Genomic DNA, 20371 nt, shown 5'->3' with positions numbered 1-20371 from the left:
TTTTGGCAAATGTTCCATGTGTGCTTGAAAAAAGTGTGTATTCTGTCATCGTTGGGTGCAATATTCTGCCTGTATCAAACTGATACTAAGCACTTATTATATGTCAAGCACTATTCTTATATTAATGCATGTAGTCTCTGACAACCCCATGTGGTAGGCTACTTATTACTGTCCACATTTCACAGATGCGGTCACATAGCTAGTAGATAGGTAGCAGAGCTGCGTGTTTCAGACCTGACCATCTGGCTTCACAGCTATCGTTCTTAACAGCTATACTCCAATGCCAGCATAGGTCCAAAGCCTTTCCCCAGATTCCTATAAATCCCCAGGTGCCCCTAAACTCCTTAGTTTATAGTTTTTCTTGCTGTCCCTCACGTACCGTTATCTGTTTTGTACGATCGTTCTTAACAGCTATACTCCAATGCCAGCATAGGTCCAAAGCCTTTCCCCAGATTCCTACAAATCCCCAGGTGCCCCTAAACTCCTTAGTTTATAGTTTTTCTTGCTGTCCCTCACGTACCGTTATCTGTTTTGTACGGTACTGGCCCAGACACAAAACTCACCTCTTTCCTTGGTTTCCACAAAACCCCACTCACCTAAGTCAGTGTGTATGCCCTATGCTGAGGATTGCTGGGGGTGGGAGTGACGATAGGATGGATTTACCCCAGAGCATTACAAAGAACCTCAAGTTGAACGTCAGACCACCTCATTCTTAAAATCTGTTGACTTCTGCATCCTGGTATGTTGTACCCCCATGTATGCTGTTGCCGCGTCACCCCACCCTGGCCTGGCCTCACTTGGGCCTCGTGATCTTCTTCTTTCTCTTCTTCTTCTTCCTGCTCCCCCTCCAATAACTGCTCATTATTTAATAGTTTTTACTTTTCATCAAAGTATCGGTGTAATATTATAGGAAATATGCTTCTCTTAAAGGGTCAACTCAGTGAATTCTCATAAACTGGACACATTAAGATAACCCATACCCAGATCGAGAAATAACATTTCCAGCACCCAGAAACACCCTGTCACCACCTCCCATAGGTAACCCTTAGCCTGACCTATAACACCATAGATTAGTTTTTGCTTGGTTTTGAACTTTATAGAAACGGAATCATACAGTGTGTATTTTTATGACTGGCTTCTCCTCTCAGCTTTATGCTTGAGAGACTCAGCCTTATTGTGTATGCATTTCTAGAGAATTCATTCTCATTGCTGTAGAGTTGATTATGTGAATATACCACATTTATTTATCCTATTTACTATTGTTGGGCATTTGGGTTGTTTCCAGTTTTCAGCTATTTTGAATAATGTTGCAAATAAAATCCTTATACACATTTCTGATGGGTTTATACCTAGGAGTGAAATGGCTAGATTTAGGGTGTGTGTTCATCTTTAGTAGATATAGCCAGTTTTCCAAAGTGGTTGTAGCAATTTACACTCCTGCTAGCAGTGTGTGAAAATTTTGGTTGCCCTTCATCCTCACCAATAGTTGGAATTATCTTTTTCATTTTACTGTTTTGATGGGTGGGTAGTGGTGTTGCTTTGTAAACTGTTCATTTTAACACAGAGCAGCTTAGTTTTCATTGATAGTTATTTTAGTTTCTGCTTTCTGCTGCCTTAGGACATCAGCTTCCCCATAATGGTTTATGAAGGTGTTTTTTCAAACAAAGACCATTCTCTTCCTAGACAAAATTGCTGTGCCTGCTGTTAAGAGTATACAGTAAAACAAAAAATGAAACAAAACAAAACAAAACCATTCTTCAAAGTGTTTATGCTAAAATGTTAACTTTATCTCTGGGTAATGCAATTGTAGGTGCCATTAATTTTCTTTATGCTCATTTAGACTTTCTACATTGAACATATTGTTTATGTAATTAGAAATTTTTAGACAAGTAAACATCTCCACCTGTAACTCTTATACACTAGTGCAATTGTTGTCTTCATTTGTCTGGCAAATGTCTATATATTCCGAAAACCACCCAGCTGGAACAAAATAGGAGCGTTCAAACACTCTCCTTGGCTGAATGCAACCTGCACAGAAATGAAAATGCCAGCTACCCTTTTGGAGGACTCAGTAATTGTTTGAACCACATGAAATTGCTGATGTCTGCCTTGGGAATATATGTACATCATGTCATTTAGTTCTGGTTAGGGAGGGGTTTCAGCATCCCCATTTCACAGATGAGGAAAGTGAGGCTCAGAGAGGCTGAGTAGTCCAAATGAACCAGCTAGGAAGTGGCAAGGCTGGAATCTGAACCCAGGTTTCTGGCGCCAAAGCCCACTTTCCCCTGCCCTCTGCCGCCTCTCTCTCGCAGTGCCTGGAGGGATTGCAGCTGAGTCCCTGACCTTCACTCCGCTGGAGGACATGATTTTCCTCAAGTGGGAGGAGCCCCAGGAACCCAATGGCCTCATCACTCAGTACGAGGTGGGCTTGGGACCCTACTTCAGTGGGATCCCCTGGTAGAAGGTGGGAGGATGACCTTTCTCTCTGCTGCAGCAGCGTGGAGAGGGAGGTGCATGGGGAGGACAGAGGAGATCATCACAGGTCCTTCAACTGTGGCCAGGGTCTGTGCCTTGCAGGTTATGGGGAAGTCAGGAATTAGAGATGAAGGTATCCAGAGCCTGGCCTGATGGCATCCACAGTCCCACTGACCCTCTCCCTTTGCCCAGCCTCATCTTAGCTCTCCTGGCACATGGTGGCTGGGAGCCTACTAGGTCAGTGATACCTGCCCATCCTGCCACCAGATCAGCTACCAGAGCATCGAGTCATCAGACCCGGTGGTGAACGTGCCGGGCCCACGCCGCACAATCTCCAAGCTGCGCAATGAGACCTACCACGTGTTTTCCAACCTGCACCCGGGCACCACTTACCTCTTCTCTGTGCGGGCCCGCACAGGCAAAGGCTTTGGCCAGGCGGCACTCACCGAGATCACCACCAACATCTCAGGTGAGCCCTGCCCAACCCCAGCCTGGCCATTTGGAGGTGGCCTGGAATCCCAGGGTTCCATGGGCAGAGGGGAACTGTGGGGTAAACTGGGGGTGGTTACAGAGGGCCCCTGCTAAGTGTGCCATTTAGGGGTTGAAGTCAGGGGTCAGGGAGGATTATGTAAGACAGGTCTGGAGACTATGGTCAGTGGAATCAGAGAGTTGAGGTCAGGAGTCAGTGCCCCAGGTCAGGGGCCAGTAAAGCTCATGTCAGAGGGAATAAAGAGGCTAAGGCTGAAGGGGAAGAGATCTGAGGACATGATCAAGGAGGCTGGAGCCTCCATGCTTATGTCCCTGTCCCCTTCCCCAGCTCCCAGCTTTGATTATGCCGACATGCCGTCACCCCTGGGCGAGTCTGAGAACACCATCACCGTGCTGCTGAGGCCGGCACAGGGCCGTGGTGCACCCATCAGGTGGGAAAGCCTGGATGGAGGGGCGGGAGGCCAGGGTAGAATCTGACCCCTCCTCTGACCCAGACCCCCCCACTCAGGCCAGATCACCCTTGTCCTCCTTCAGTCTCCCACTAAGGGCTCAGAGTGTCTGGAGGAGGATGTTCTGTGATCCTGGGCAGGTGGAAAGCCTGTGGTCTCTCCCCTCTGAGGCCCTGGGTCTCTGATGGTGACTGTCATGAGGTCTCTACCTGGAGAGGGGACTGTCCAGGCATCTATAGCGGGCCTTCATTCAGACACCTTGGAGAAGTGAAACTCTGGGGCCTCATTTCTCCTTAGCTCTTTTCCTGGAGACATAGGAATGGACTTTCTAGAAGGCCAGGGCAGCTGGCCAGATGGTGCCATTTCTCTGGAGTGGCCAAGAGCTTGGCTTCTCTGCTTCCTTCTCCCCAGAGGAAGCCAGGGCTGCTGATACCACAGTGGCTGCCTCTGCTGGAGAGAAGGTGCTGGAGACAAGATGGGGGATGTGTGTTTGTGTGTCTGTCTGTGAGCCTAGGTGTGTCTTTGTGATAAAGACATGTGATGTGTGGTGAGGAGGTGTGAGCATGTGTGAGAGAGCATGACAGTGTGCAAGTGTGTGCACATATTTATTGTTAGCCAGACACTGTGCTAGGGACTTTATGTGCATGAAATCATATCCTTGTGCCAATCCTGTGGAGTGGGTACCATGACCCTCATTTTATACATCAAGAAACTGCACTAAATAACTCGCCCCCAAGGCCACACAGCTAGTATGTGATAGAGATGGGATCTGGAACCCAGGTCTGTCTGCAAAGCCTGTGCCTTTTCTAGAAGTCATAGAGTCCGCCTGCCCATCTTGTCTGTCCTTTCCTTCTACAAAGGTACATGCACTGGGAGAGGGTGATAGCCTTTAGGTGGGGAGTGAGAGGGTCCTCATCAGCCCCCTAAGAAGGTAGTGAGTTGCCCAGGTACCCTTGGAGCCCCTCACCTCCTTACCCCCTATTTCATCCCCTCCTCTCCTCTCCTGCTTTGTCTACCCCATATTTGCCACTGTAAGTCCTGCCCTGGGTTGATTCCCAGACCCTCAGGGAAGACCCAGGACAAAGTCGGCGACGGTGGGGCATTTTGAATTTGCTGGAGCCTCAGGGCCCTTGTGCAGCTGAATCTGTGAGGGTTTGGGAAACCCTTCTCCTTTCCTTGTCCTCTTGAGGGATCCTGTGAGCAGAACTGGCCACGTGCTCAGGGATGATGATGGCAAGGCTGGGGGAGGGGGGCAGGGGGGAGGACATGGGGAGAGGCAGGATGGCTGTTTGTCCCTGGGCACGTCTCTTCACCTCCCTGAGCTTCCATTTCTTTATCTGCATAATGGGGTCATCCAGATTAACATGCACTTTGTTCACGGCTAATGTTCATCATCATCATCTCCTGGTGGGACTTAGGGCTGGGAGAAGCCTGGTCTCAACCTGTGGAAATGGAGGGTCAGACCAGGTTCATGCATTCATTCAGAAAGTGTTTACTGAGCTCAGACAGTGGTCCGTGTGCCAGGCACTTAGTGGTCTGAGCTTCTTGGAACTGACCTCTATTGGGAGAGACAGTCACTAAGCAAACAAGGACACACCTAACATTACATCTCTAGTACCCCCTTGACCCTGTCACAGACTACAGTCTGCAAATCAGAGCCCTGGGTCCCGACTGCCTCAATTTCCCCAGGCTGACAGGGACTTGGACTGGTGTTTATAGTGGGCTAATGACAGGCAATAGGCTGGTGACCAACACTCTGGGATGATTCCCCACAACTCGGAAGCTCCAAAGAAATAGGTGGAAGGCAAGGAAAAGGCATTCCTGGTTCCCAGAGCAGAGGCTGTCAGTATGGGATGTCGAATGCCAAGATGTGACCGGGGTTGTGACAGGATATACTTAAATTTGTCGGCATTCACGTATTTACTCTCATTTTTGCTCCATTGAGGATTTGGAGGAGCTCACAGCAAATGGCCGTTCAGTAAAGTGATAAAATAAGCTGACACACAGATGTCAGGACCAGGGGACACAAATCAGAGTGAGCAGTCAGGACCCGGGGACAAAGGGGCTCCTATTTGCAGACTATAGGCTGCAACAGGGTCGAGAGGGTAATAGGGATGTAGTGTTAGGAGTGTCCCTGTTTGCTTAGTGGCTGTCTTTCTCATGAGAGGTCTGTTCCAGGAAGCCCAGATCCTGAAATGCCTGGCATAGGGCCCAATGTCTGAGCTCAGTAAACACTTTCTGAATGAATGAATGAATCTGACCTAACCCTGTAATTTACCAAGGCCCAGAAGGGAGCCATCGGTAGCTTCAGTTTCCCAGGTCCCGTGTCACACACAGGAGGACTCATTGAGGAGGCGGGAACCTTATGGCTTGGTTCCACTGAACCAAGCCCATGACTCTCTCAGCTTTGGTTAGTAACAGGAATAACAGTTAACAAACACTGGCTGCTTGTTAAACTTGCCTGTTCTTCACATCTACCTCATGGAACAGTCCTGTAATCACCCCCGTTTTATAGGAGAGGAAACTGAGGCCCAGGGAGGTTAAGTGACTTGCTGAGCTAGTAAGGGGCCCAGTTGAGATTAGTCCTCAGGTGGGCCTGTCCCCAAAGCCCATGCCTGTAGTCACCACATGGCTCTCCTGGTCCTCTGGCCTCCTGTGATCACTTGCACTCTCCGCTCCCTGTCCAGCGTGTACCAGGTGATCGTGGAGGAAGAGAGGCCACGGCGGCTGCGGCGGGAGCCAGGTGGCCAGGACTGCTTCCCAGTGCCGCTGACCTTCGAGGCGGCGCTGGCCCGTGGCCTGGTGCACTACTTCGGGGCTGAACTGGTGGCCAGCAGCCTGCCCGAAGCCATGCCCTTCACTGTGGGTGATAACCAGACCTACCGCGGCTTCTGGAACCCACCGCTGGAGCCCAGGAAGGCCTACCTTATCTACTTCCAGGCGGCAAGCCACCTGAAGGGGGTGAGGGAACATCCAAGGTCGTGGTGGGAGCGGTCGGGGGAGGTGGACGATAGGCTGGGGACACCTTGGAGCTGGCCCACCAGAGACTGGAGACCTCAGGCTCCGCCCCTCCCCTAGCCCGGTCCTCCCAGCCCCAGCTCTTTCCTCCTGAGCACTAGGCCTGTCCTGAGCCTTCTTTCCCAGGATCCTACTTTCTTTCCAGGTCCCCAGTCTAGTCCCTGCCCCTTCCTGAGGCCCTGCCTTCTATCTCGGGCCCCATCTCACGTTCCTGCATTCACACCTCAAGGCCTAGGCACCTCCTCCTCCCTGAAGCCCCACCCTATGCTCCAGGTTCCTCCTTCTCAGATATCTCCCTCCAGCTTCCCCCTTCCTAGCCAGACCTCCGGACCTAGTCCCTGCCCCCTTTCCCAGGCTGTTTCTTTCTCTCCTGCCTCTGATCTCATCCCCCTTTCCTAAGGTACTGTCTTTGCAGGCATCTTCCTTCTAGGTTCCCTCAGGCCCTCCTGCAAGATGGGATGTCCTCAGTTATTAAAAAAAAAAAAAAAAAAAAAAAAAAAATCAGACAAAGCCTCATCAGGCTGTGTGAGGTTCCCACCCTGGGGAGGGTGAGGTGGGGGCTTCAGCAGTGCTGAGACCCTCATCTGTGCCTCCAGGAGACGCGGCTGAATTGCATCCGCATCGCCAGGAAAGGTAAGTGCCGCTGAGTTCCTTCTGTCCTTCAGGGGCAGATTTCTCAGCTGCTAAGCTCCGGGGTGGTGGGTCCTGAGGACCAGGGCTGTGGGAGCAAAGGAGGGTGGTGGGCAGGCCTGGGGTCAGGGAGAGTTTCCCTTCTTGGTCCCCACTTCAAGGGCTCCTTCTCCCAGGCTGGGCAGCAGGCCCCCAATACCCCCCATGGTTACAGAGGCACCTTGGCAAGGTCCAGGAACAGGCCTGTGGAGGGGGAACCATTATGGTTGGGCCTTGGGGAAGATGCTTACTGGGTGCTGGTTCTGGATTCTGTGTCTGCCCCCCTTTCTTTTGGTGGAGAGAGAGGTGGGGACAGCATGGACCCTGTGGTTTAGGGATTGTCCCTGATTCCAGTCAGGGAAGGTAGTTGGTTTCTCATCCTGAGATGCCCCAACCATGCCCTAGGTACATATTTCTTTCTCCCTGTCATCTCCCAGGAGGGCAGGAGAGTGGGTCTGAAGACCCAGGTGTTCCTCCTCCCTGTCCATTGAAAGCTGGGGAGGATTTGAGAAAGTAGAGAGGAGGGGGAAGCTATTCCTGAAAGGGGAGCCGTGTAAGTAAAGACCCTGGCACGGAAATGCAGAAGGTATAAGGGGCAGTGAGGAGACAGATCTAACTGAAAGGCAGGACACGTGTTGAAGATGGGGGCAGTTGTCTTGTGCACGTGTGTTTGTGCAGGCTTGGGGCTCAGACTCCTGCAAGCAGGGTCTAGGTGGTCCCTAGCTCCCCTCTGATTTTTTGTCCTGCTTTGTTCTCCTCAGCTGCCTGCAAGGAAAGCAAGCGGCCCCTGGAAGTGTCCCAGAGGTCGGAGGAGATGGGGCTTATCCTGGGTATCTGCGCAGGGGGACTTGCCGTCCTCATCCTCCTCTTGGGGGCCATCATTGTCATCATCCGCAAGGGGTGAGTGAGGCTGGCGCCCTGGCCCACCAGTGGCTGCTGCCCCTCAGAGGCCTGGTGGGCACAGAGGAGTGGTGGCTGGGGCTGTTAGGGCAGCTGCCTGGTGGATGTGTAGAGGGCTGCCAGCCTGGGCATCAGGTCTGCCGATGGACACAAGCTGGGCGATGGGAAGCCAGAGACTCAGTAAATGGAGTTGCCCTGGAGCAGCATGGCTGGAGCACAGGTCTGGCTGGTGCCAGGAGCCACTGTCCAGGGAAGGGCGCTCAGTTTCTGGTGCCAAGGAGCTGTGCTGGAAGTGGTCACCACTTTCCTGTGCCTGCTAGGACAGTTCCAACAGGGAGGGTGTGGAGGTGATCTGACTTTGAATTTCCAGCCCCCTGCAGACCTTCAGCCAACTTGTCTGCTCTGACCCTGGGATTGTGTGGTTGACCCTGAGCAGGGGGGTGGTGTTTACTTCCCTTCAAACAAAGGGTCCTTATCCAAGGCTCTTTCTAGGACCCACTTTCTCTTGGTCTTAGCTTCCAGACCCTGTTACTGTGTATCATTAGAAATCTTCCTGGGCCGTGGCTGAGAGAAAACCCCCTTTCTGGTCCTACCGTCCCCAGACTCAAAGGTCCAGCCTCTTGTTTGCCCAGCATGTGTTTCTTAGTGCATTTTGCAGAGGGCAGCATGAATCCCAGCACATCTTAGAATCCAGAACTTAGAACCTTGGAGTTACAGAAATCCATGGTCGGGGATTCTAAAAGTCTTAGACTTTAGAATTGTAGAGAGGCTCAGAGCCCCAGAATGTGAGAGCTGCCAGATAATTGAAGGACATCTAGTCTAGCGGTTTTCAAATCTTTTTAAAGCAACAGAACCCGTCTTCAAAATGCACAAAAAACTTCCCCTTGGAGCCCAGTACACGGAGAAGATGAAGTCTGAGGCAGGTTGGAGCTGCTCAGGTTGGGGGCAGGGCAGGGGCTTCTGAGACCCCTCTGCATGCCACCCCCACCCCACCTCATTCCTCACTAGGCAGCCCCAGGACCCTGTGGGTCCAAGCACTGTAATTGAGGGTTAGGGATGCTGCAGTGCAGAGGGGGCGTGGACCTGCTCAAGGTCACCCGGGGAGCCAGAGGCAGAGCCAGCTCTGCCCCCTCCCTACCTGGGCTCTGGCTTCTGCAACCCCTGATGCTGCCAGGCTGGGCACACATGGGTGAGTTGGCACTGGATCTCTGGGCTGCTGAGAGCAGATAAGTAGGATCCAGAGAGATGAGAGATAGCTGGCTGGGGCCTCCTTGCCTGAGGCCAGGCACCAGCAGGAGAGAGAGTCTGGTGATGGGGCATGCCAACGAGTGGGGGTGCTGTGAGGGGATGGCCTATCTAGGGTGTTAGCTCTGATTTTCCCTTCCCTAGTCCCTGTGCAGCTTCATTAGAAAATATTTTCAGCTATCATTTAATCATTTAACTTTCATTTATCATTTAATTACTATGTGCCAGGAGCTTTACTTTACACACATCGCCATTAGAACATTAGTTATTGAGCACCTACTATGTGCCAGGCACTGTTTTGGCACTCACGATACATCAGAAGACATTTCCTTCTGGTGTCCTGACCCCTGAAGCAGGTCTGACTCCCTTTTTATGAATGAAGAAACCATAGTTAAAGCAACTTGTTCATGCCATTTGGTTGATAAGTGGCAAGTCTGGGTATAGTAGGTGCACTGCAAGTGGCAAGTCCCTGTACTTCTCCCCAGCAGAGGTGGGGGTGGAGAGGGCTGCAAGGGAGGGGTCAGATTTTAGGAGGTTTCAGGTGGTATTTGAGATCCTAGGAATCTAGTAGGTGAGAGGATTGGCAGAGTGGGGGTATCACCCACCCCTGCAAAGAGAGCAGTGGGCTCAGGGGAGGGTGGATCAGAGATGCTGTCAGGACCTCACTAGCAAACCCTGTGTCATGTGAGCATATAAGCCCTTCTAGGCTACCCCAGAATCTTCTAAGATGCATGTCCCCTGCCCTGTACCTCCTTACCTTCTCTAAAAGCCATTCAATCTCACTCTGTAGCAACTTACTACATCCCTCTGGATCCTATCCTGGCCTCAGGGACCACTGTGCTCTTCAGGGCTCCCCCAGGTTGCATTGTGGGTGTCATGGGACAGAGCAGCTCTGGCAGGGATGGGGTGTTCAGGTCAACTTGGGGCGCGAATGTAACTGACAGAGTAGGCGGTTGCTGAGGGAGGGCAGTTACCCTCCTGTGATTCCTTGTTGGAGGCAGGAGGGGCCCAGGGCTGATTATGGGAATCAGTTAGGGGCCAGCTGGGAGATTTCAGACTCTCCATCCTGACTGGGTGCACCTGCCCTGGGGGAACTCCAGGGTGTGGAAGGGAGGTGGGGCAACCCTGGCTCTGCTTCCATGGGTCCCCACATCCCCCTCTTCTCCTTTGCAACCTGTTTTCCACCCTGCACTTTTTTGTGTACTGACTTGTAGTGCTTTGCTCAGTATTTGTCTTCCCTGCTGGATTAAGAGCTCCATGAGGGCAGAGCAAGTTCTGCCTAGTTGGCTGTGTGTCCCCAGGGTCTAGTGGATTCAGGTCCCTCAGCTCAGCAGCCCAGCGAGGCAGGGAGGAGCTGCATGCAGGCGCCTGCCGAACATGTGCGTCGTGTTGCTTAAGCTCACGGCAGTCCCTGTGGGGGGATTATTATTAACCTCACTTTTTTAGGAAGGAACCTCATGGAGGCGAAGCTCTTTTATTTATTTCTACTCATTTCAGCGAAGTATTTATTGAGGGATTGTAATGTGCTGGGCCCTGGGGATCCAATAGGCGTAAAAGACAGGGCTGCTGCCCTCTTGTACTTTGTAGCTAGTAGGGAGCCCAACATTAAACTAGATAAAACACCAAAGGATGAGGTAATTACACATTGTGAAAAGAGTAAGATGCCTGGGGGTAGGGGGTGGAGGGGAAAGAGACAGAGAGAATACAGGGGACATAATGTAGTTGACAATTGTGGGTAGTGGTCAGGAAGGCCCTTTTGAAGTTATGACATTTCAGTTGAGACCAGAAGACTGCTGTTCCTTTCACCATCCCCCCTCCCCTTTGGTGCCTCTGTGACCAGCCCTAGGTCCCCAGACCCTCCCCTCCCTCCCTCGGATGGGTGAGATGTGTGACCTGGAGCCAACCCCCTGCCCTCGATGGGCCTCAGTCTTCTGCTCTGCTCTCTCCTTCTGTCCCTTAATCTGCAGGGTTTCCTGGCAGAAGGCCATTTGTTGGAGTCCCTGCTGAGGGGGCGATGTCGGTGGGGGGTGGTGAATGGAGGACCCTGGAGCATGCCTGGATGGGGCCTTGGGAGGGAGCACAGAGGAGGTTCCAGGGCCAGGGTCCTGGGACAGGCGTTTGGAGGCCTACAGTCTGCTCTGGACTCCGCCACTGACCCCCAGAGAGTCCCAGGGCGGCCCATGATTCCCTGTGACTCAGCTTCCTTATCTGAAATAGGAATCTGCCCTGCTCTGCCTTCTCACTGCAGGCGCTTTGTGATAACATTAGGGCTCTTGATCCAAGATATGCTTTGGGTGCCCCATGAGGGGGTGACCTGGCTCCTTTAGTGGACCCCACACCCAGGGGCAGTCATGGTGGGTGAGGGTGGGCCGTAGGATTGCCCTGGGCGTCCAGCTGGAGACCTCTTCACACTGCCCCTGTTTCCAGCAACTCTTTCCCTCCCAGGCAGAGGTGTATGCAAAGGGTTGTCCCCTCTGGGGGCAGAGTGGCCTGCAGGTGGCCAAGGGGACTGCAGGGACTGAGGCTGGGGGGCTGTCTTCAGGGATGAGAGCAGCCCCTGCTGAGCGCAGTTACCCTCGATTGTGTGTGTGTGTATGTGTGTGTGAATATCCACCTGTGTCAGTGAGTGTATGTCAATGTGTTTGAGTATGTGTGTGTAAGAGTGCATCTGCATGTGTGTGTGTCTGCATTTGTGAGTGCGTATGAGTGTGTGTCTCTGTGTTTCTCTGTGTGTGAGTGTATGTATGAGTGTGGATCTACATGTGGTTTGTTTATGCATGGACGTGCGTGCGTGTATTTCTCTCTATGTACAGTTGTATGCAAAAGCTCTGCGTCCCCCCAGGCCCTTTCCCCACCTCCTCCTCACTCCAGCAGCAGGCATGGGAGGTTTCTGGAAGGTTCTCTTCCTCAGCATCTGAGACTTGGGGAAGGGCCATCAGTCCTGGTCCTCAGCATCTGTGCCTGACCAGTCCCTGGGACAAGAAAGGACCTTCTGACCTGTCCTGTCCCTGCCTGGGCCCCTCCCTGCTGGCTGGGCATGGCCTCAGCCTGGCCTTGCTGGAAGGACCGTGGACACAACTGTGTTGTTCTCTCTTTGCACGCTGCCAGGAGAGACCACTATGCTTACTCCTACTACCCGTAAGTAGCTCCGCCTGGCCTCGAGTCCCCTCCTAGGGCGAGACCTCCTGCCCTGCCCGCTCTGCTGGCTCAAGTTCCCCACACCCGGCCTCGTCTGGCGTCCACCTGCTTTCCAGGCCACCTCATGTGCAGTCGGGGCCCTGCTTCTGCAGTCAGGGTCACGGGGTCAGAGCTGGATCCACTGAGTTGCCTTAGGCAAGTCGTGGAACCTCCCGAGCCTCAGTGTCTTCTCCACCACCCGGGAAGCCCCTTATGACCTTGAACTGTTCCTGGTGGTCAGAAGGATGTCCTGACCTCAGAGCAAATCCACGTCCAGGGATGACCTCAGACAGGTCCCGCTCTGGCGTCCACGGCATGTGTGTGTCCGCGTGTAGGGCAGGGGCTGACCTGTCCCGACACTGGCAGCTCTGCCCCGAGCGCAGATGACTCCCAGGTCCCCACAAGCCCTTTGTCACCCAGGCAGCCCCAGCTCTGCAGACCTGCCTTTCCTGGGCGCTTCCTCTGGGCCAAGCCCTGTGCTCAGTTGTGACACAGAATCCTCACAGCAACCCTGAGAAGGAGGAGCGATCGTCACTCCCATTTCACAGATGAGGAAACTGAGGCTCAGAGAGGTTGAGAGACTTGTCCGAGGTTGCAGAAAGTGCCAGAGCTGGGGTTACAACCCAGGCCCCCAGCTGACTGCATGGCCTGCTGACTCTACTGTTCTGTCTCTGCCTTCTCTTACTCTGCAAGCCTTCTAGAACATTCCCCCCACAGGTGCTTATTGTCCCTCCCTTGCGGAGCATCAGGCCCTGATGGCCCCGGGCCAGCCCGGAGGACAGAGGGTCTCACCTGCTCCTGCCTGGGCCTGCTGCTGACGGCGCTGTTCCCAGCGTGGGCTTTGCCGGCAGCCACGTCTCACGGGCGCCCGCTGAGCCCCAGCTCGGCTGTGCGGAGCTGCTGACGCGGCGCTTCCCCCCTCGTTCCCTGTGCCCTGTGCGGGTCGTCTTTGAAAGCAGATGCGGGACTTTTCCACGTGTCTGCCTCATCCCGTGTCGAAATCAGCCGGATGCCCGCAGGCGTCAGGTGTCCCTCTGGGTTCTGTCTTCTGTGGACATGGTTGGTGTTTGTGGTTTTTCCTCCAAGGAGGCTGGGAGTCCCTAGCTGGGGACACAGCCTGTGGTTCCCCACTGGAGACTGTCCTCTGGCTTCTCTTACTCTGCAAGCCTTCTAGAACATTCCCCCCACAGGTGCTTGTTGTCCCTCCCTTGCGGAGCAGGCCCTGATGGCCCCGGGCCAGCCCTGAGGACAGAGGGTCTCACCTGCTCCTGCCTGGGCCTGCTGCTGACGGCGCTGTTCCCAGCGTGGGCTTTGCCGGCAGCCACGTCTCACGGGCGCCCGCTGAGCCCCAGCTCGGCTGTGCGGAGCTGCTGACGCGGCGCTTCCCCCCTCGTTCCCTGTGCCCTGTGCGGGTCGTCTTTGAAAGTGGATGCGGGACTTTTCCACGTGTCTGCCTCATCCCGTGTCGAAATCAGCCGGATGCCCGCAGGCGTCAGGTGTCCCTCTGGGTTCTGTCTTCTGTGGACATGGTTGGTGTTTGTGGTTTTTCCTCCAAGGAGGCTGGGAGTCCCTAGCTGGGGACACAGCCTGTGGTTCCCCACTGGAGACTGTCCTCTGGGCCAGTGTCCACCCGCCGACGGGTGCACTTTGGGCTCGATAGTTCAGCCAGCCTGGCCGGCCGCCATCTGCCCATGGCCCTGTGTCTGTCTTCCTGTGGTTTGCTGGTGTCTGGCCTGTCCCTCCCTCTCTTTATGTCCCCTTCTTATCTCTCTCGTCACTGTCCCTTTACTTTCTCCTGCTCCCCCTCCTCCTTCTCTGTATCCTCCTAATTCCCTCCCCCCTCAAGATGGTCAAGGTCACAGCCACAGCGGCTTCCCCTCACCCACCCCCACAGGGGTCTTAGCCTCTATCCTGGGCCACAGTGAGGGCAAAGCCCAGAGTCTGGCGGTGGGGCTGGGGGGAGGAGGCCTGGGCCTGCTAAGCTGCCTCTCGTCCAGGCTGGGAAGGCTGTGCCCACCTCCGTGCCCAGCAGCAGTGGTCCCAGTGTGGACACACAGCTGTCATCTTAGCACAGGAGGGACATCCTGGCCCTGGTAGGAGAGGCATCCACAGGTCATCCTGTCTTTCCCCTGCCCCAGGCAACTCTTCAGTCCAGGACAGGCTGACTGTACTTTGTCTGCCTAGAAGGTGCCTTCATTGACCTCATCCCCACTGATGAGGGGATGAGTGTCTCTGAGCCTTCATAACCTGGAAGTCCTTTCTCATGTCTACCCCTCATCTGCACGCTATAGGGCTGAGCAGGTGAACAGCTCTCTCCTCTTGAGCCTTCCCTGTGATTGGGCCCCCAGACTCTTCCTCAGCCTTGAAACATGTCGCAAGTCATTTCTTTTGCCTGTTGCTTGGTCCTCTATCAGGTAGCTCTGTTCCCTGCATCCCCACTCCCTGTCTCCCACTTTCCTCCAAGTTCCTCTGGAGTCACAATTGCCGTCCTCATCTCCGAAGCTGGGCCTGGAGGGAGGACGTGCTTCTCACCTTTACCCTCTGCTGCTTGCAGCAGCAGGGTGGCTGGTGGGCAGTGGTGGGAATATGGGCCCAGAGTGGATCTCTTTTCAAATCTGGTGGTCCATAGAGGGACCATCCTGGGGGGTTCTGGGAGTAAGAGGAAGCCAAGGTTGGGGTTCATTCTATGCCCTGTGGAAAACTGAGCACTGGGCAGACCCTCTGCCGTGAAGGAGGAGCGTAGTCCACCCCTACTGCAGGAGAAAAAGGAATTCCTAGGGCAGGTCTCTGGAAGGGCAGGAGAGGAAGACGGGAAGGGTGTGTTCCGGGACTGAGCTGATGTGGGGTGGTATAGGGTGGCCATCTGCTGTGACATCGAACTAGGCCCAGAGTGACTTCCCCTCCCATTTCCTGAGCCCACAGGGCCAGTGAGAGTTAGGAGTGGGGTCCCAGCCCAAGGCTACTGCTGCTCCATCCCTTGCTGTCAGCAAAGGTCCCCAGGGCAGGGCCTCTGCCATCCTCTTTGGGGGAGGCAGAAGCTCTCTGGGTGTGGTGAGTGAAGGGTGGAGGCAGAGCCCCCTCAGCATCCAGAGATGCTTCTAGAATGGCTGCCTACTTCTGGCCTCAAGGCGCCCTGACTGCTGGGCTCCCCTCCCACCTCTGGGTGCTGTCCAGCCCCACACAGTGCCTGTGTCTCCCATCAACTCCTTCTGCAGGAAGCCGGTGAACATGAACAAGGCCACTGTCAACTACCGCCAGGAGAAGACCCACATGATGAGCGCCGTGGACCGCAGCTTCACGGATCAGAGCACCCTGCAGGAGGACGAGCGGCTGGGCCTGTCCTTCATGGACGCCCACGGCTACAGCTCCCGGGGTGAGTGCCCGGCCCCCCTGCCCCTTCCTCATGGCTCTGGGGCCCCCACCTGAGCCAACAGGCTCGAGCCCCTCTGGGGCCCACCCCACATTGGATGAGTTCTGTAACACCCTGAACCAAAATTGAAGCATCTATTATGCTCCTGCTGGGTACCAGCACTGGCACAGGAAGTACAGAGAAGGCACAGGTGGCGTCTCTGTATTGTGTACTGGAGGAGCTTGCATGGAATTCTGCTAGCATAAGAGGAATGCAGGATCCACTGTGACAGTTGTCAAGGAGGAGGAGCAAAGTGCTGCTGTGTGAACAGAGGGGACCAGAGTGGCCTCGCTGTGTGTTGAGCACTCACTGTGTGAGAGGCAGAGATCTAGAGGCTGAGAGGGACTGATCTGGAGTGACAGAAACCTGGGCTTGCCTCTCAGAGTCCCTTCTTAGCTTTGTGACCTGGGGCAAGTTGCTGAACCTCTCTGGGTTTCTGTTTCCTCATGTGTAAAATGGGAATAAAGATCATCTCTGCCGGTAGGGCTGATGTGAAGACTGAGATAATGTGTGTAAATCATTTAGTGCTGTGCCTGAATTCACAGACTATAGTGAATCTGCTGTTACATGCTAGGAGCGTGTCATAAATAGCTTCATCCCACATCTTCTTATTCTTTTTAGTATTGATTTGTAGAAAAGAAAATAAGTAATGTTAGCGAAACTCATAAAATTATAACAGAACAAACACCAGTGGACCCCACTGTTGGAGAACATCATCTGGGTGCTCCTCCCCATTTCCTTTCCTACCTCCCTCTTAGGTATAAATATTCCCCTGAAATTTGCATTTGTAACTTTCCTGCATTTTTGGGTGTAGTTTTACCATGAATGCATATATCTCTAAACAATGCTTCTTCATATAGTTTAGCTCATTTTCAAGCTTTATAAAAACGAAATACTCTATTTTTCAACTCAACATCTTGTTTTTAACATTTATTCATGTGGATGTTTTGCTGTAGTTCATTTATTATCTCTGATGTATAGTTTTCAATTGTATGACCATATCACAATTTACTTCTCCGTTCTGTCACCCATGGATGTTTGATCGGTATCTAGTTTTCTTGTGATCACAAATGAGGCTGCTGTGAACATTCTTGCGTGAATTTCTAGAAGCACCTGCATGTGAGATTCCGGAAGTAAAATTGCTGGATTATAGAGTACGTGTGTGTTCAACTTAATAAGAGGGGGCCAAGTTGTTTTCCAAACTGGCTTTGCCTCTTTTCGCTCCTAGCAGCAGTGTGTCAGACTTTCTGCCGCGCTGCATCAAGACCAATTTGCCAGCCTTCTTCATATTTGCCAGACTGGTTTATATAAAGTGGTAATTCTCTATAGTCTTAATTTGCATTTCTCTGATTACTAATGAGGTTGAACGTATTTTCAAGTCATTATTGGCCATTTAGGTCTCTTCTTCCATGAAATGCCTGTTCATGTCTTTTACTGAATTTTCTATTGGGTTTTTCTGTTGCATTCTTAGTGGTTTTTAGGAGTTCTTTATATATTTAGGATAATAATCATTTGTCACTTATGAATTACAAATATCTTCTTCCAACTTGTTGCTCATTTTTCCAGGTTATTTATAGTGTCTTTGTATGAACAAGAGGCTTTTATTTGAATATAGTCAAATTCGTCAGTCTTTTCCTTTTGTGCTTTCTACTTTTTGTGTTTTCTTATGTAAATACTTCCCTACCCAAGGTCATAAGGTATTTTTTACTTTTTGATGAAACTTTTAATATTTTGCATTTCACATTTAAATATATTTTGGTCTGGAATTGATTTTTGTGTGTGATATGAAGTAAGGATATTTTTTCCATAGGGATGACCAACTATCCTGGCATCGTTTATATTTTTACTACTGATTTACAGTGCCACCTTTATCATATATCACATTTCCACATATACGTGGTTTATTTTTTGCCTCCCTATTTTCTTCTGTGGGTCAAGTTGGTGTTCCTGTGCCAATACCATACTGTCTAATTATTGTAGCTATGTAAGTCTTGACATCTGAAACATCATGTTCTCCTAACTTTGTTCTTCATCAAGGAAGTACTGGCTATTTCTGTCTTCATTCTCTTTCTTATAAATTTTAGAATTATCTGTTCAAGTTCCTTGAAAAACTTTGTTGGATGGATTTGTATTGGATCTATAGATCAATTTGGGGAGAACTGACATCTTATGAAATTGTCTTTCCAACCCTGAACATGATATATATCCTCACATTTATTCAGGTCTTCAATGTCTTTCAATAATTTTATCCATAAAATCTTGTACATCTTTTGTTAGATATATCCCCAAGTCCTTTATTTTTGATTTCTATTGCAAATGATACAGTTTTAAAATACTACATTTCTATAGCACAGCCTTATGATACCAAGGTCATGGGTTCAGATCCCTGTACTGGCCAGCCCCAAAACAAAACAAAACAAAACAAAACAAAACAAAACAAAACAAAACAAAACAAAACAAAACAAAACAAAACAGTGACATTTAAGATTATTTTTTATATAGAGAAATGCAGTTGATTTTTGTAAGTATAGTGATCTTATATTCATATTCCTTGATACACTTTCTTACTAATTCTCATTTGTCTGTAGAATTTTTCGTATTTTCTGAGTATAGTCAAAGGATCTGAGAATACCAACAGTTCTGTTTCTTCCATTTCATTTATTATACTTTTTGTCTTTGTTTCTTTGTAAGCACTGTCTGGGACTTCCAGTACTATGCTGAATAGAAGTGGTTAGAGCAGGAATCCTTGTCCTGTTTTGCTGACTTTAAAGGAATGCTTCTAACATTTAAACACTGAGAATGAAGTTAGCTGTGGGTTTTTGGTAGAAGTGTTTTTATCAAGTTAACAAAGTTCCCTTCAGTTTTTACTTTGCTAAAAGGCATTAAACTTATCAAATGTTTTTTTCTGTAGTTATTGTGATGATTATATGTTTTTACTTTTGTCTATTAATGAGATGAGTGAGATTTTTTAGATTTTCTAATGTTTAAAATTACCTTAAATTCCTGGGTTAAGTTAAACTTGATCATGGGGAATTATGTTTTTTATGTACTGTTGGAGTCAGTGTACTTATTGTTCAAGATTCTTTTTTTTTTTTTCCTTTTTGTCTTTTTTTCGTGTCCGGCAACGGATCGCAACCCTCAGTGTCGCGCCTGCACCGGACCGGGACCGGCAACGGGATCGCAACCCTCGGTGCTGCGCCCGCACCTCGCTCAGCCAGTGAGCGGGAACGGGTCTGTATGTGGGATCCGAACCCTCGGCGGGAGCGCCACTGCGCCCCCAAGCGGCGCACTGTAGCAGTGCGCCACCGGGCTGGCCCATTATTGTTCAAGATTCTAAGGCTGTCTTCCTGAGTGGGATTGGCCTGTAATTTTTATATTTTGTATTATCCCTGTCTGGTTTCTAGTATCAAAATTTATTCATCTTCTAAAATGCATTGGGGTCTCTCTTCTCTTTCATTTCTCATGGAAGATTAGAATAATTTACTCCTTGAAAGTTTGGTGGAATTTACCTATAAAACAATCTTTTTCTCTTGTTTTTATAAATGGAAAACTTCTAATTTCATTTATTTAAAGGAGTAAAGGGCTATTCAGGCTATTTTTTTTTTTAAGTCACTTTTGGCAAGGTATATTTCTCTAGGAATTTGTCCATTTCATTTAAGTTTTTGAACTCATTGACATGCACTGATCAATCATGTTCTCCTTGTCGTCTCCCTCATTAAATTTTCACCATTTTATACCATTTTACCCTGCTTGGTAGCTGTTATCAACCCTTCATCTTACAAATGAGGAAACAGAGGTTGAGAGAGTGGAAGTCGCTTGTCTAGGTCAAAATGATATTGGAGGTAGGGTCCAGGGGGCCCGATAGTTGGCCTCAACCCACCCCATATTCTTATCAGGCTCTTGACTCCACCAAAGGAAGGAATTGGAAGGCATACTCACAGTAGAAAGTGAAAACAAGTTTAATATAACAGATAAGAAATACAGGTTCCACAGAGAGAGTGCGGCATAGCTCCAGAGACTGAGCAGGGCGCACACCAAGTTTAACACAAAAGCAAGAAATGCACACACTTAAAGTTCAGTACAGGATGCAGGCTGGCTCAGGAGAGTGAACAGCCACCTGCTGAAAGTAAGTTCGATACAAAGTGAAGTACACACACCTTAGTCAGGGAAGTGAGGGTCGCTTCCGGGAAAGTGAGCAACAGCCCCGCCTTCTGCTGGGATTTGGCTTTTATAGTTTTGCTATCTAATGAATATTCAATTAAGGGGGTGGTTCTCAGGTATGTGACATTGGTCTTGCACAAGCTCAGTTGCTCTCTTCCTGAAGCATGTACATTGGTCAAGTCGTGTCTCGTGCACCAGGCATATTCGAGAATATTCTGTGCTCTCTAGAACCTCTAGTGGAAGGTCATTCAGCTACCAGGGTTATATTACGCTTATCTACTGAGCATGCCCACTCTCTGGATTTGCATAAGCCAGACGCTTGTGGTCTCATTCTTCCCTTGTTGGTGCAGAAAATAGGTCTAACTTGCAAGGTAGCTTT

General features: G+C 50.8%; 1 protein-coding gene across 1 annotated transcript in view; it reads left to right on the top strand.

The window, feature by feature from the left end:
• Nucleotides 1-20371, top strand: part of PTPRU (protein tyrosine phosphatase, receptor type, U) — a 78862-nt gene that overhangs the window by 31072 nt on the left and 27419 nt on the right. Inside the window, exons 8-15 of the mRNA XM_008568690.1 lie at nucleotides 2313-2422; nucleotides 2743-2944; nucleotides 3293-3395; nucleotides 6101-6374; nucleotides 7028-7064; nucleotides 7862-8000; nucleotides 12354-12383; nucleotides 15638-15795. Of these exons, the coding sequence (XP_008566912.1) occupies nucleotides 2313-2422; nucleotides 2743-2944; nucleotides 3293-3395; nucleotides 6101-6374; nucleotides 7028-7064; nucleotides 7862-8000; nucleotides 12354-12383; nucleotides 15638-15795 (1053 nt within the window). The remainder of the gene's footprint in view (nucleotides 1-2312; nucleotides 2423-2742; nucleotides 2945-3292; nucleotides 3396-6100; nucleotides 6375-7027; nucleotides 7065-7861; nucleotides 8001-12353; nucleotides 12384-15637; nucleotides 15796-20371) is intronic.

This window comes from Galeopterus variegatus, unplaced genomic scaffold (genome assembly GCF_000696425.1).
Source record: "Galeopterus variegatus unplaced genomic scaffold, G_variegatus-3.0.2 Scaffold431, whole genome shotgun sequence".
Classification (NCBI taxonomy): domain Eukaryota; kingdom Metazoa; phylum Chordata; class Mammalia; order Dermoptera; family Cynocephalidae; genus Galeopterus; species Galeopterus variegatus.
Note: the sequence above shows the minus strand (reverse complement) of the source record. Positions and strands in the feature narration are given on the sequence as shown.